The sequence below is a fragment of the Myotis nattereri genome (genome assembly GCF_964212035.1).
Source record: "Myotis nattereri genome assembly, chromosome: 8".
Classification (NCBI taxonomy): Eukaryota; Metazoa; Chordata; class Mammalia; order Chiroptera; family Vespertilionidae; genus Myotis; species Myotis nattereri.
This window is the reverse complement of record NC_138083.1, coordinates 30816210-30831811: the sequence shown is the minus strand read 5'-3', so window position 1 is coordinate 30831811 and position 15602 is coordinate 30816210. Positions and strand designations below refer to the sequence as shown.

At 41.3% G+C, this 15602-nt stretch overlaps 1 protein-coding gene across 1 annotated transcript in view; it reads right to left on the bottom strand.

The window, feature by feature from the left end:
* DNAAF9 (dynein axonemal assembly factor 9) overlaps positions 1 to 15602 on the bottom strand; it is a gene marked incomplete at its 5' end in the record, with an annotated part of 132958 nt that overhangs the window by 70662 nt on the left and 46694 nt on the right. The window contains 5 exons of the mRNA XM_081097454.1: positions 1420 to 1456; positions 2936 to 3017; positions 4511 to 4646; positions 8329 to 8384; positions 15181 to 15279. Coding sequence (XP_080953580.1) covers positions 1420 to 1456; positions 2936 to 3017; positions 4511 to 4646; positions 8329 to 8384; positions 15181 to 15279 — 410 coding nt within the window. The remainder of the gene's footprint in view (positions 1 to 1419; positions 1457 to 2935; positions 3018 to 4510; positions 4647 to 8328; positions 8385 to 15180; positions 15280 to 15602) is intronic.

Sequence of the window (15602 nt, the reverse complement as noted above, 5' to 3'; positions counted from 1 at the left end):
CTTTATAGAGACCAACACCAAAGATAGAGAAAGATGACCTTCCTCCCTCCCCAACCCAGCTTGATTCAAACATCATTCAGTACTAACATTGATCAGGCCTCCCCCTGTTTGGCCCTCAGACAAGAGCTCAATACAAAGTGACTGAGCTACTAACATGGCCTGGATGGGAGGTCTGGGACCCATGACAAGGGAAGGGCCTGCTCTGTGCCTGGATCATGCTGCTATTGCCATTACTGGGACGTCACAAGGCCCAAGTTCCACCAGTCCCCTGATGTGCGCCCAAGCACCCCTCGATACCAGTCCATGAAGCTGGGTACCAATGGATATGGTTAGGAGAAATGTCTAAGAGTCTAGAATGAGGACCCAGTGCAATAGCTAAGTACAGCTGGCACAGAAGCACAAGCAGATACAAAGCAAGACTATACATACCTACCAAACTATCAGAATGTGGTTGACTTGTTGATAAAGAAACCACCCCCCACACAAAAAAAATACACAAACACCATAATTACCACTATATAAAACCTAAATGCATAATTTTTTAAAAATCCAGAAAAAGATACATTAAGATACTATTGTGCAGTGACAAAAAGGAAAAATTATGGAGGATCTTATTTTCTTTTTTACAAATTTTCTGTAGTGTGATTATATTATCTTCTAAAAAGAAGAAGAGACACCAGATCTTTTTCTCTCTCTTCACATGATCAGAGGAAAGGCACGTGAGAAAGCAACTCAAGGAGAGAGGCCTCATCAGAAACCAACCCAGTTGGCTCCTGGATCTTGGACTTCCAGCCTCCAGAATTGTGAGAAATCAAGTTCTGTGTGTTTAAGCCACCCAATCTGTGATGTTTTGTTATGGCAGCCCAAGTAGATTAATACAAGAATTATGAGTTAATTTCCCGTTTTTGATTTCCTACTATATGTGGGGGGGAAGGGGGGGAGGAGGGAGAAGTCAACACTAGGACCTTTCTAAGGCTGCATAGCGTGAGCTCAGACCTGAATTCTGTTTCGTAAATCTGAGTGTCAAACCCAGAGTAAACACTTCTCAGACCAGAGGGGGTTTCATATAGATTCTCCCAATGGGTTTCAGGATGTTTTATTTTTAGGAAAGCCCCAATAAAAAATGCACCATGCAGAAAACATATTAAGAAGAGTTATGTCATTTAAATGCATAGATGTGCAGGTAGGAAGCCTCTGAATTTTGGAGAGCAGCAGCAGATGGCAAAGTTGGCAGGGTCTCCAGCCTACACTCCCAGCTGATAGGGGCTGGGTACCTCCGGGGAAATTATACAGCTCTGCTCACCTCATAAAGCAGATGTCCTACCCACTGCTGATCTCAAAAGGAGGTAGACAGGACAGTCCAACTTCTGAGTAACTCAACTTGGAAAAATAGAAAATAAAATAGAAATGAAGACTTACATTTGTTCAGTTTTCTTGGGCAGCTTGTTGTCATCACCTGTGAAAGAGGATCTAATAAGAATGTGATAAGATCACAGGAGATGCAAACACTTCACAAGGAAGCTAGGATTTCTTAATTTAATTCAAAAGAGATGTCAAGAACTACTTCGCCCCCCTTTAAGTTAAATATTGTAGGAGCAGAAACAACGGCAAAGCCTAGCTTTTCTCAGTATCCTCCTGGACTTCACCCCAGACAATGACTTTGACAGCCCATTCAGCATTACTACTAAATCACAAAGAAGACACAGAATTTTAGGCTCTGGCAATTTTTTTGCTTTTATTTTAATTTTTTTTTAAAGTAGAAGGTATAAGTAAGCAGGTTCAGTTCTGCCTATTCATTTCCTTAATTATCCGACCTAAGTCATGCTTCTTTCAGAGTTTCCTGGCTCATATAACAACATCAAGGAGAAAACCTGGTTTCTGATGTACTGTGGAGCAGTGCTGAGGTCCTCTTAATTCTAGAGCAGTGATTCCCAACCGTTTTTTGGCCATGCCCCACCGAAGCATGTCTAAAATCCTGATGCCCCCTGTGACATATAATTTTTTTTTTTTGACATATAATTCTTATTAGAACTCCTATTCACGTGGAGGAAGCCTAAAAGGCGATTAACTTGGTCTATACAAGCTTCCAAAGAACATGGCATCCATGAAAGAGAAAAATAAAAGAACAAAAGGACAGGTGAAGTACTGAAGAAGAAATCACTAAGGAATTGATTAAAAAAATAATAATATGAAATGACATGAAAAAATAGCAAATAAAGTTCCAAACATATAATAGAGAACTGAAATGCCACAATATATGTCACAATATATATTTATATACTGTATATGAGGCCCCTAGAACCATAAGAAATGCAAAAAATTCACTGTTAATAACTCATCCTTGAATTGCCCCCCTTAAAAATCAAATCCCCCCCCCCTTGTGGGGCATGTGCCCCACGTTGGGAACCACTGGTCTAGAGGTTCTTCTCATCGTCTCTTGGATACCTACAGCTTCTGGTTACCCCAGAAAGAGGGCAGCCCTAGTCAGTTTTCTGGATGGACCCACAACATGGATCCCTTGCTCCTGTCAATGTCCTTAGATCCTGGGTATCTTTCCACCATGGTCTTTCTTCCCTTTCCTCATAAGAAGAGCTGGGTGGGCACCTGGCTGAGTCATCCAAACTCCCAATGCAGCCCACACCTCCTGTTACCTCCACCTAGGACTTACTCATCTTTGCCTTCCTCTGACACTGAGCACCTGGTCTTACACATGGTTAGACCTGATATATGTTGAGCTAATAGTTTTTTCTCCTGAAATACATCCTGCAAGAGATGTGTTAAGCACATCGACCCTCCATTTGCAATCAGAGAGGGAGTTTGGAGGGCTACAAATTGGGCATCATGAGCTTCTGAGCAAAGCAGTAAATCATGAGTCCACTTCTGGTTCATGGGAGGAACTATTAAGTTGATGAGAAGACAACTTAAAGGGACTTACCCAAGTAAGGAACATGAGTAGCTCCAAAAAAGTATGTTCTTGAACAAGCAAGGGGTCCTTTTGGTGAGACGCACTGTACCACCTGGATGTCAGAAAAAAGTAAAAGTAAAAAAGGAGCAGGGATTTAGGTGTGTATGACTAGAGAAACAAAAAGTGTATTAGTTAATGGCAATCATTTTTATTTGATCAACAGCTGATTTATTTTTTTAAAGGCATAGCGGAAAAGATCACCTTTAAAAGTTATTTTTCCAAGGTACCTTGTGTGAGTGTGTGTCTTTTTTTAACCTTAGCAATATTGTGAGGTGGCTATAGAGTACTCAGTCAGTCCGTGATGCTAATGAATTCACAACTTAGAAGAAAAAATGGCCAGACATGGCGTATCAGGTAGCAGGAACTGAGGTAAATAGGCTTTAATATAAGGATTTATGTTGATCTGACAGGGAGTTGGGTTGTTGTGTTTAATGTTTTCTGTAGCTGCAGTTGCCAGGGGCTTCAAGTTCCTCTAGTGTCACTGTATTTGTCTCCCCTGTTGTCTTTGGGTTTCCATAAGAACGCCTCCTTAGACAGTGTGCACCCTCCCTTTACAAAGCAGCAAGATCCTGAGAGCATGCCCATTCATGTGGCCTTGTCCCCTACTGGCTTGGAGACATATCTGGAGTCTCAGTCCAGAGGTAATTGGGTCTCATGTTCTCCAAATTCTAATTTAAAAATAATAGTGCCTACTTCCCAGCTTTCTTGATTGTCAGAAACATTCTGAAAATATTTAAAATTCCATTATAATAGCACAGATTTATAATCATTAGAGTCTCACATTTCAGTCTGCTTCCCTTAAAAGAATGTAGCTGACAATATGCCATCAAAGGCAAAAATTTGCTCCCTGGCACCCTCAATAAAAGGGCTGTGATCCTCAAGGTTTATGACATAAATTTGGGCTTGGAATGATTGGCTATTTTCAAGGAAATTTAAAATTTTTATTCTATTGATGATGCTATTCTTACAATTTAAAGAGTTGGGTTTGTGAAAGTATTTTTTAGCCTTTTTGCTTCAAATATTTAATAATTAAATATGATGCTTTCAAATAACTACTACTTATATAAAAACTAGAGCCCAGTGCATAAATTCCTGCACGGGTGGGGTCCAGCCCCAGTTGGAGCAGATCGGGGCCAGGCCTGTTGGGAGGAGGAGATGGCGGGAGGTTGGCCGGCTAGTTCACCCCATCGGGCTGCAGGAGGTTGGCTAACCAGCCCTGCCCCCTATTGGGGTGGCGGGAGGCGATCAGGGGTAGGGCCAGACGGGGGGGGGGGGGGGGGGGGGGGCCAACTGGGGTGGGGCAGCTGCTGGGAGGGGCTGCGGGAATTGGCCAGCTGGCCCCACCCCCAGATCGGGCTGGTTTGCTGGCCAAAGTGGCATCATAGTGACCAGTCGTTCCGGTCGTTATAGCATCCGGTGGCTGGCTTTTTATATGTATAAATAGTTTCAAATCACTTCTTTCACTCCAGCTTCACATTCAGGTTAAATCCACACACTCCCATAAAATGCTCCTTTATCAAAGTCTCAGGCAGGGAAGCCACTCACCACGTGTTTGGCAAAGCTCCCACTGGGACCAGTGTTGCGTACCAGGTGCCCTTCGGAGGGGAAGTTAAAGCTGCCAGTGTTCAGGTTTTCTCGTGTGGAGTGATTACCAAAGAGAACAAATGGCTGTCTATTAGGGCTAGAGCGACAAATTAAAAACATGTGATTAGAAAGGACTCCTGGCTTGGGCACCTTCCCAGTGAGTGAATTCTCGGGCTTTTCTAAGTGGCACTATGCAGTCTCAGCAAAGTGGTCAGTTATCATCCACCTAATGCTCCTTGCTGGTTGGGAAGGGATGCCAGATGTCACGGACTCCTCCTCCTGACACATTCAAATTAGTCATTTAGGGACATAACTAAACCCAAGTCAGGTTTTTATTTTCAGCTTATTCTACTTCCTCTTTAAAAAATATTTTTATTGATTTCAGAGAAGAAAGGAGAGTAAGAGAGCGATAGAAACATCAATGATGACAGAGAATCATTGATTGGCTGCCTCCTGTCCGCTCCCTACTGGGGATCAAGCCTGTAACCCGGGCATGTGCCCTGACTGGGAATCGAACAGTGACCTTCTCATTCATAGGTCTTTGCTCAACCACTGAGCCACACTTGTGGGGCTTGTTTTACTTCTTGATGACAAAGTTCAATAAATTTGCAGTGATGGAGCAAAATCCCAGTTTTATAAAATAGCATTTTAATTGAAATATAAATTTTAGAGAATGATAGCAGTTGTGATACTCAGACTGCAGACTGACTGACTATAATAGAGCCCTTAGCAATTCCTGAGTAACTTTCAGGAGGGAAGGAGGAGAGTAGGGTTGCAAGTTTTCTTACCACCACACCTATCTGCCCCTGTACCCAGTGCCTTCTTCCCTCCTCCCTTGGCTAGATTGGTCTTTTTTGTGTGTGCGTTTTTGTTTTGTTTTGTTTTCAATTTCTACTCACTTCTCAACCCACTTCAGTTGGCACCCCTTAGTCAATTAATTCAAATTGCTCTTGCAAAAGTCACCAAATGCCTTTCATGCAGCATACTGCAAACCTAATGGACAGTTGTTAGCTTGCCCTTCCTTGGTCTCTTAGAAGCACCTGACACCCCCCCCGCCGCCCCCCCACCCGCCCCCCAGCAAAAGCTGTTGCTTCTCAATCTCCTTCATCAGTCCTCCTCCTCTACCTGGCCTCTGCATATTCCTAAGAGTTTTACCTTCAGCTGTTTGCTCCCTCTTCTCCTCTCTCATGATCCACCCCCACCTTCCAGTTCTTGTGTGGAGTGATTACCAGAGAGAACAAATAGCTGTCTATTAGGGCTAGAGTAGCAGTAAGTAAATAGCACCATCATCTATCCAGAGGCTGAGCCAGACCTGAGAGGCCTCCTTGACTTGTCCTGCTCCCTCACCTCTACACCCAATCAACAACACAAATTCACCATTTCCATTTCCCTCCACCTACATGGCCACAAGCCCAGACCATGCTGCCATTGTTTCCTCCCTGGACAACTGCAATGCTTCCATGTAGTTTCCCTGCTTCCACTCTCGCCCTCCTATAGCCTATTCTCTACATTGCAGTGAGAATGATCTTTAAAACATGCAAAGCCTTTATGTTATTTTCAGAAGAAAGGGTGAAACCTTTCACATGACCAACAAAAACTTGCATGGCCTATCCTGGCCAACTTCTTTAGGTCTATGTAAGGGCACTCTGCCCCAACTCCCATACTCCAGCCAAACTCATCTTCTCTTATGTTCCTTATGTTCCCATCTCAGGACCACTGCTTTTCTCTCTTCTCTCGATTGTCTTTACTCATCACTCAGATCTTCTCCCAAAGGTCACACTCTCCAGTTACGGTCATCATAATACCATGCTCTTTTTCCTTTCATAGCACCAAGCAGAGTTTGTAATTATATATTTCTTTTTTAAAATATATTTTTATTGATTTCAGAGAGGAAGAGAGAGGGATAGAGATAGAAACATCAATGATGAGAGAGAATCACCAATTGGCTGCCTCTTGCACACCCTCTACTGGGGATCAAGCCCACAACCCAGGCATGTGCCCTTGACCAGAATCAAACCCTTCAGTCCATAGGCCACCGCTCTATCTACTGAGTCAAACCAGCTAGGGCTGTAATTATATTTCTTTGTGAGGTTGCTTGTCTAATGTCTTCTTTCTCCACCACACTATACATTCCATGAGGGCAGAGACCATGTCTGTTTTATTTTTTTAACCATGTATCTCTTACTTATTACTCATATGTTCTCAATAAATATTGAATGATGAAAGGTTATTTTTAAAACATAGTTCTGTTATGGGCCAAATGCTTGTGTCCCCATAAATTCATGTTAAAATTCTCACCCCCAAAGTGATGATATTAGGAAGCAGGACGTAGGGGAGGTAATTAGCGCCTAAGAATGGATCCCTCATTAAAGGGATTATAGAAGAGGCTCTTATAAAAGAGGTTCTAGAGCAGCCATGGGCAAACTACGGCCCGCGGGCCGGATCCGGCCCGTTTGAAATGAATAAAACTAAAAAAAAAAAAGACCGTATCCTTTTATGTAATGATGTTTACTTTGAATTTATATTAGTTCACACAAACACTCCATCCATGCTTTTGTTCCGGCCCTCCGGTCCAGTTTAAGAACCCATTGTGGCCCTCAAGTCAAAAAGTTTGCCCACCCCTATTCTAGAGAGATCCCTAGCCTTTTCTACCATTGAGGTTACAGATAAACAACAGCCATCCTCACCAGACACTGAATCTGCCAGCACCATGATCAAAGATGTCCCAGCCTCCAGAACTGTGAGAAATACATGTGTTTTTGTTTGTGTATAAGCCACCCAGTTTACGGTATTTTTGTCATAGCAGCTAAAACAGATTGAGAGTTTCCTCTATCATTGAAGCTTTCCTTAAATTGCTCTTAGTGTATATCATGTGGGAAATTCTTTGCATTTCTTTTCATTACTCTTAAAAATACTCCTTAAGCTTCAGGCCAATAGGACTCTTAAAAGTAAACATGACTGATTTTTCTTCTGAAGCTTAATTCAAGCTAGGTGACACTTTGGGCAGAAAAAGATGACTGAATCCCAGCCAGGGTAATTTGTCTCACTATCAGACTGGATTGGAATTGGGGAAGAAAAGAGAGGAAAGATCTATTCCCATTTATCCATCAGAGGAACTATCCCCTCCTGATTATCATGACAAGAGTGGTGCTGAAGGAAACACATCAAAGAAAACAAAACAAATGCATATGTACCCTCACAGCTCCCATGTCTTCCTGGAGCAGGACCTTTATGACTAGACGATGCCACTTATTCCCTACAAGCCACTGCCCAGCCCTTGCACATTCTGCTTCCTCTAGCTTTCCTGGGCTGGGATGGAATAAAAAATTCCTTTCTTTAGGTTTCAGTAAGCTACAATGTTCTAAAAGCAAGTTCACAGTAAAACTATATTTTTAAAAATACTGTCAGGCTGATGTGGCTCAGTGGTTGAGCGTTGACCCAAGAACCAGGAAGTCAGGGTTCAATTCCCAGTCAGGGCACATGCCTGGGTTGCAGGCTTGATCCCCAGTAGAGGGCATGCAGGAGACAGCCAATTGATGTTATTGATATTTCTCTCTCTCTGTCTCTCCCTTCCTCTCTGAAATCATTTAAAAAAATACAAAAATATAAAAGCAGTGAAACAATTTTACAGAATATGGATTTCTTACCCTGTGATGACTAAAGTCAACTCATATTTTCATAATTCTAGCTTCTAGACTCAGATGCTCCTCCACCTCCACCTTTCTTTGTCAACCCCATTTTTTCTATTACCATTTACCTTTCTTTCCCAAGAACCTTACCTGTTTTCAGTGATATGGCTAGAGATCATTCCATGACTGAAATAACTTCTGAATGGCTAAAAAAGAAGCAAACATTGTACATGTTAAGATCATAATCTTATAAAACAATCACAAAACCTCTCATGTATATTTGTATGAACTAGTATATATAAATATACACTGAGTGGCCAGATTATTATGACCACCCCACCAGTACTTTGTTGAGCCACCTTTTGCCTTCTATACTGCGGCAATTCTTCTTGGCATTGACTCCACGAGATGTTGAAAGGTGATGCGAGGAATCTGACACCATGCCTGATGAATAGCACTGTCCAGTTCTGTGAGATTTGATGGTTGTGGAACCAGCTACCTGATGGCTCTTTTAACTTCGTCCCACAAATGCTCAATTGGATTGAGATCTGGTGATTGTGGGGGCCACCTAAGCAAGGTAAAGTCTCCCTCATGTTCTTGAAACCACTGCTGCACAATACGAGCACCGTGGCATGGCGCATTGTCTTATTGGAAGAAGCCATCTCCATTGGGATATGCCATCAACATGATAGGATGAACTTGATCAGCAATGATACTTAGGTATGTTGTGCTATTCAGACGTTTATAATGGTCTGGCCCTCTAGCAACTTCAGAGGGAAATTATAGCTAATTTGCCTACAAACATCAGGTGGTCATAATAACATGGCCACTCAGTGTATATGCACATAGTTTGTGTGTGGGGGTATGTGGAGAGAGATGTATGTTTGTAGGTTATCATAAGAACATGGAAGGACATATGTGGTGGATAGTAAAATGAATTTTGGGGACAGGTAGCAAAAAAAAAAAAAAGCAAAGGAGAAATGACAAGAGGCTGCAAAAGAAAAGAAAAAGAAAGGTAAAGAAAAGAAATTCTTGTCAAATTTTATAGTTTTTAAACGACTGAAAGGAAATTGGAACAACCACCATCTATGGTCCAAGTTACTAACCACGTGGGAATCTTTTCTTTTATTAAAAATTTTTCCCTATATTGTCAATAAAAGAATATATGTTAATTCTAATTAACTGAAAATCGCAATGAGGAAGAATCCAAGGAACTTAAGGAGTACACTGACAGTTGCTGTGCATAGTGCTAGGTTTAACATTAATCAAAAATTGATATGTGGGTTCAAAAATTTAATCTCCTTAACTAACATCTATTGCCCTCCCCTCCCCGATTATATAACTAATATATGTTTATTTTAGAATACAATAAAAACCACATACCATCTCTAAGAACTGTTAACATTCTGGTACATTTTCTTCAAATCTTTTTATTTTTTTTTATTTTTTAATATATATTTTTTAATATATTTTATTGATTTTTTACAGAGAGAAAGGGAGAGAGATAGAGAGTTAGAAACATCGATGAGAGAGAAACATCGATCAGCTGCCTCCTGCACATCTCCTACTGGGGATGTGCCCGCAACCCAGGTACATGCCCTTGACCGGAATCGAACCTGGGACCTTTCAGTCCGCAGGCCGACGCTCTATCCACTGAGCCAAACCAGTTTCGGCCAAATCTTTTTTTTAATGGTACATCCATATAATATATGATTGTACCAAAGTTTACTAAATAGTCTTTTATTCCTAGAAATTTACATTGCTACTAACTCATCTACACTAATAAAAGAGAAACATGTAAATTAACCACCACTCTGCTACACCCATCAGCCAATCAGGAGCGAGTATGCAAATTAACACAGCTAAGATGGCGGCAGCCATGGAGCTGAAACAAGCAGGAGGCTTGGGTTGCCCCCAGCGATAGAGGAAGCCAAGCTTCCTACCTGCCCTGGCCAGCCCTGGGCTCAGCTTAAGGCTACAAAGTTTCAATTACAGAAGATAAATAAATCCCAGATACCTGCTTCCAGCCCACCCTAGCCTCTGCTCAAGGAGGCACTGAAAAAAAAAAGAAAAAGAAAAGAAGGAGAGGCTGGGAGCTTGGGTCACCGGGGGTTATGGCCAGCCTGAAAACGGCCATAGGCCCCTCACCAGGCTGGCTAGGCACCCCAGTGGGACGCCCCCCCCGAACTGTGAAGGGGATGTGAGCAGCCTGAAAACAGCTCTCAGCCCCTCATCCAAGCTGGCCAGGCACCTCAGCGGGACCCCCACCCTGATCCAGGACACACTTCAGGGCAAACCAGCCAGCCCCCACCCATGCACCAGGCCTCTATCTATACTAATAAAAGGGTAATATGCTAATTAGATTGGGAGACCTTCCAGACGTTCTTCTGGACAAAGCCATGGTGGCAGGGCCGAGGTAGAGGCGGTTAGAGGCCAAGAGGGGAGGGCAGTTGTGGGTGATCAGGCCAGGATAGGACAGCAGTTGTGGGACATCAGGCTGATGGGGGACGGGGCTGTTGGGGGTAAGCAGACCAGCAGGGGGGCCAGTTAGGGGCAAGCAGGCGATCAGTGGGGGTCAGTTGGAGGTGATCAGGACAGCAGGGGGGGCAATTTGGAGTGAGCAGGCCAGCAGGGGGGCAGTTGGGGGCAAGCAGGCCAGTGGGAAGGGGAGGTGAGGGTGAGCAGGCCAGCAGGGGGGGCAGTTGGGGGCGAGCAGGCCGGCGGCAGGGGGCAGTTGGGGGCAAGCAGGCCGGCAGGCAGAGTGGTTAGGGGCAATCAGGCAGGCAAGAAGGTGAGCAGTTAGGAGCCAGCAGTCCCGTATTGTGACAGGGATGTCTGACTGCCGGTTTAGGCCCGATCCCTGTAAACCAGCAGTAGGACATCCTTCGAGGGGTCCCAGATTGGAGAGGGTGCAGGCTGGGCTGAGGGACACCCCGCCCCCCCCCCCCGCGCACAAATTTTGTGCACCGGGCCACTAGTATAATAAATAATACTGTAAGAACTTTGCAGAACTTTTAACTGCATTTCTGATTATTTCCTTAATGCAGATCAGGAAATTCAATTATAGGGTAAAATGCCAAAACTAAATATGCCAAATTGTTTTTCAAAAAAGTTTTATCAATGTACAGATCCACTTACAATTATATGACTATGCCTATTTCAGGGTACCACCCTAAGCACTGTCCATTAAATGTCCACTTAAAAATATATTTGTCAAGTTGATAAATGAAAAATGGTACCTCATTATTGTTTTATTTTACATTTCTTTGATTTTTACTAGTAATGAAGTAGGTTATTTCAGATATGTTCAATGAACATTTGGATTTCCCTTTGGTAATTTACTGTTATTTACATCCTGTAGATGTTTATCAATTGGAGTTTTGGTACTTGACTTACTTATTTGTAAAGCCTATTTACATATTAAAATAATAATAGCTTAAAACGTACTGAGGGGTTTACTATCTGGACTGTAATAGGCATTTAAATGTATTATCTCAAATAATCCTCATAACAACTTATGCAGCTCATTCTATCATTAACCCCTCTCTGGAGAAGAGTTGGCTAAGACACAAAAGTTAATTAAGTGGTCCCAGGTCACAGAGTTAGTGTGAACCGAATAGCTGGGATTCTAACTGAGTAGGCATTTGGGAAAAAAAGGTAAAATTAGATCCACACACATACAAGAATCCCAAATGAATTATGGACCTAAATTTTAAAAATTAAACCATACAATTTCCAAAAAGGTGAGTTTCTGGTTAAACTTAGATGAAAGCCTTTACTTATACAATGATTCAAAGTCCAGAGGAAATATAAGGAAATATTAATAAATTTACATAAAAATAAAGAAGTGTGCATGACCAAAAAAAAAAAAAAAAAAAAAAAGAAAGAAAAAGGAATTGATGAACACTGAGGAAATATCTGAAATACATACCACAGACAAAAAGTTAATAACCTAAACATATAAAGGACTCTTTAAAAGTAAGGGACAAAAGACCTAAAACCTATGCTCTCCATTTCAGTTAATACTGTAAAATGTTAAAATGGGAAAAAAACATGAAAATAAAATATAAAATGGCCTTCAAACAAAATGCAAATTAAAATAATACCAAGATGCCCTGGTAGGGTAGCTCAGTTGGTGAGAGCATCATCCCAATAAGCCAAGGTTGAGGGTTTGAACCCCAGTTGGGGAACATACAAAGAAACAACCACCCTTGCTGGTTTGGCTCAGTGGATAGAGCGTTGGCATGTGGACTGAAGGGTCCCAGGTACGATTCCAGTCAGGGGCACATGCCCGGATTGCGGGCGCAATCCCTAGTGGGGGATGTGTGGGAGGCAGCCTATCAATGATTCTCTCTTATCATTGATGTTTCTCTCTCTCTCTTCCTCTCCTTTCCTCTCTAAAATCAATAAAAAAAGAAACAACCAATGAATGCATAAATAAGTGCAACAACAAATCGATGTTTCTCTCACTCTCTCTCTCCTCCTTCTTTCTCTAAAATTAATAAAGGATACCATTTCTTATCTACAAGATTGTAAAAAATTAAAAAGTATAACAACACATTCTATTGGTGAGACTGTGGTGGAACAGGCACTTGCATGTATTGCTGGTGGGCATGCAAATTGGTACAACCCTTCTGAAGGGAAATTTGGCAATATCTAACACAACTACATAGGCACTTACCTTTTGACACAGCAATCCCATTACTAAGTATACAAATCTCCAACAATATTAAAATACATAAACACAGTTATTTACTATGTTCCTGTTTACAAGAACAAAATATTGGAAACAACCTAAATGGCCATACATGAGACTGGCTGAATAAATTAAATAAATAAATACACACAGTGGATTACTACAAGTTATAAGAAGAATGAGGAAAATCTTAATGAACTGACCTGGAGAGAGTTCCAGGATATATTGTTAAGTGAAAAAAGCAAAGTAGATATTGACTACATAGATACTACCCCTCAATAAAAGAAAGAAGAGGATATAAGAAAATACACATGGCCCACCCGGCGTGGCTCAGTGTTCAAGTATTGACCTATGAACCAGGAGGTCAGGGTTCAGTTCCTGGTCAAGGCACAGGCCTGGGTGGCGGGCTTGATCCCCAGTAGGGGGTATGCAGGAGGCACCCGATCAATTATTCTCTCTCATCATTGATGTTTCCATCTCTCTCTCCCTCTCCCTTCCTCTCAATAAACGTATTTTTAAAAAAGAAAATACACATGTATCTGATCATTTGCACAAGTGACAGAAAAGATACACCAGAAACTGAAGAGATTTGTTACCAATTGGTAGTAAAGTGAATGGAAAAAGAGTGAAAAGAAGGGAGGAATGAGAACAAGGTAGTAAAAAGCACGGAGAGACATGTCACTGAGTAGACCTTTTTGAATATTTTTCACTCTTACAACCAATAATAAGAGAAGAAAAAATAACCTAAAAAACTGAGAAGTGTATCAGTGACAGATAGGACAACTTCAAGTGGCCTAATATAGAGGTATTTGAGTCTCTAAAAGAAAGAAGGACAGACTTTTTTTTTCCAAACTTGAAAACTATAAATCCACAGATCTAAGAAGCTCAACAAAATCTAAGTGCAAGAAATATGGAGAAACTACAGCAAGACACATTATAATCAAATGATTCAAAAACCAGTAATAAAAGAGAAAATCTTAAAAGCTACCAGAGGTAAAAAATTCATCTGTTATGTACCAAAAGAACAAAGATAAAGATGAAATACTTCTCATTAGGAACAATGCAAGTGAGAAAGACAGTGGACATCTTTCAGGAGCTGAAAAAACAACCTGTCAACCTAGAATTCTATAAATGGAAAAAACATCTTTCAAAAATGAAGGTGAAATAAAGATTTTTGTTCAGATATACAAAAGCTGGAAAAATTACCCATCAGAATATTCACACCACACACACACACACAAAAATAAAAAATTGAAGGACATCCTTTGGGAACAAGTAAATCAGACCAAATGGAAACCTGGGTCTACATAAAGGAATGAAGAGCACTGGGAAGAGTAACGACATGGGCAACTAGGTAAGATTTTACAATTATTTAAATCTATTTTTGTTTTTGTTAATCCTCACCTGAGGATATTTTTCCATTGTTTTTTTTAGAGAGAGTGGAGTATGTGTGTGGGGGCGGGGAGGCGGGGGGGGAGAAACAACTATGTGAGAGACACATCGAGTGGTTGCCTCCCACACAAGTCCTGAAGGGAGCTGGGGATCAAACCTGCAACCCAGGTATGTGCCATTGCCTGAGAATCGAACCTGAAACCCTTTGGTACTTGGGCACACTGGCCAGGGCTAAATCTTTTAAATAATATTTTGAAAGAGTAAAAAGATAACTATTTAAACAAAAATAACAACAATATATTGTGAGTTTTCAACATGATGTAAACCCAAAATGCATGACAACAAAGATCAACTCTGGATAAAGTGCAGGAAAAGTGAGGGCCTACAGTGCAAGCCCACCGTAGGCTCAAGTGCAAGCTAAAGACTGCTCTTCTGTTCCTTCCTGTTGACTAGATTTTGGGATAGTCCTGTGGCTTGGTTCTTAATTTAGATACTTCAGTTTACTCACGGAGTAAGTCTTAGCCAGAACCTAGTAACTTCAATACTGTTTGCCAAGAAAGGATGCTTGGTGTTACTTTGAGGTTCAACTGACAAAGGTGTACTACTCACTGGTGGAGAATTATTCCTAGGCGTATTAGTTAGTGCCTAATAGAATTCCTAGCTGACAGAGGCACCACCACACTAAAAAATGAGTAGACTTATAGAAAAGCACAGAAACATGACTCTCCCAACTTTTTATATAGGGGTTGACATGGGGTTAAAAACTTCTTTATGGCATGAGACAAAGCTTAAGAAAATGATAACCAAAACAAATTAGCATTGGTAGTGTTGTATTCTGAAAAAAAAAAGTAAAGATAAAAACAACAAATAAATCAACCAATTTCTTCTTTCCCTTTGACCCTTCCCATACATACCTCACCCGCTTGAGATTCAGAAAGCTCCAGCAGGAAAGGAATTTCTGTGTCAAAATTAGCAAAGAAGCTAGTCCACTGATGTTCAAAAGCCATCAAATCCTAGGAAAAAAAATAAAAAGATAATGCATTTAGTCATTTAAATAAGGTACTTTAGAAAATCAGAATCATGAAGCTGCGTCTGATCTCAAAATACTAGACCAATTAAATATGTTGTTTTAAGAGGTGGTATCAAACCACTGATACATGGTACCACATGGATGGACCTCAAAAACATGCCAAATGAAAGAAGCCAGATATAAAAGGCTACTTTGTATATGGTCGATTTATATGAAATACCCACAAAAGACAAATCTATAGAGGCAGGAAGTAGATTGTGGTTTGCATGGGCTGGGTGTGGGGATGAACACAATGGAACTTTTTGG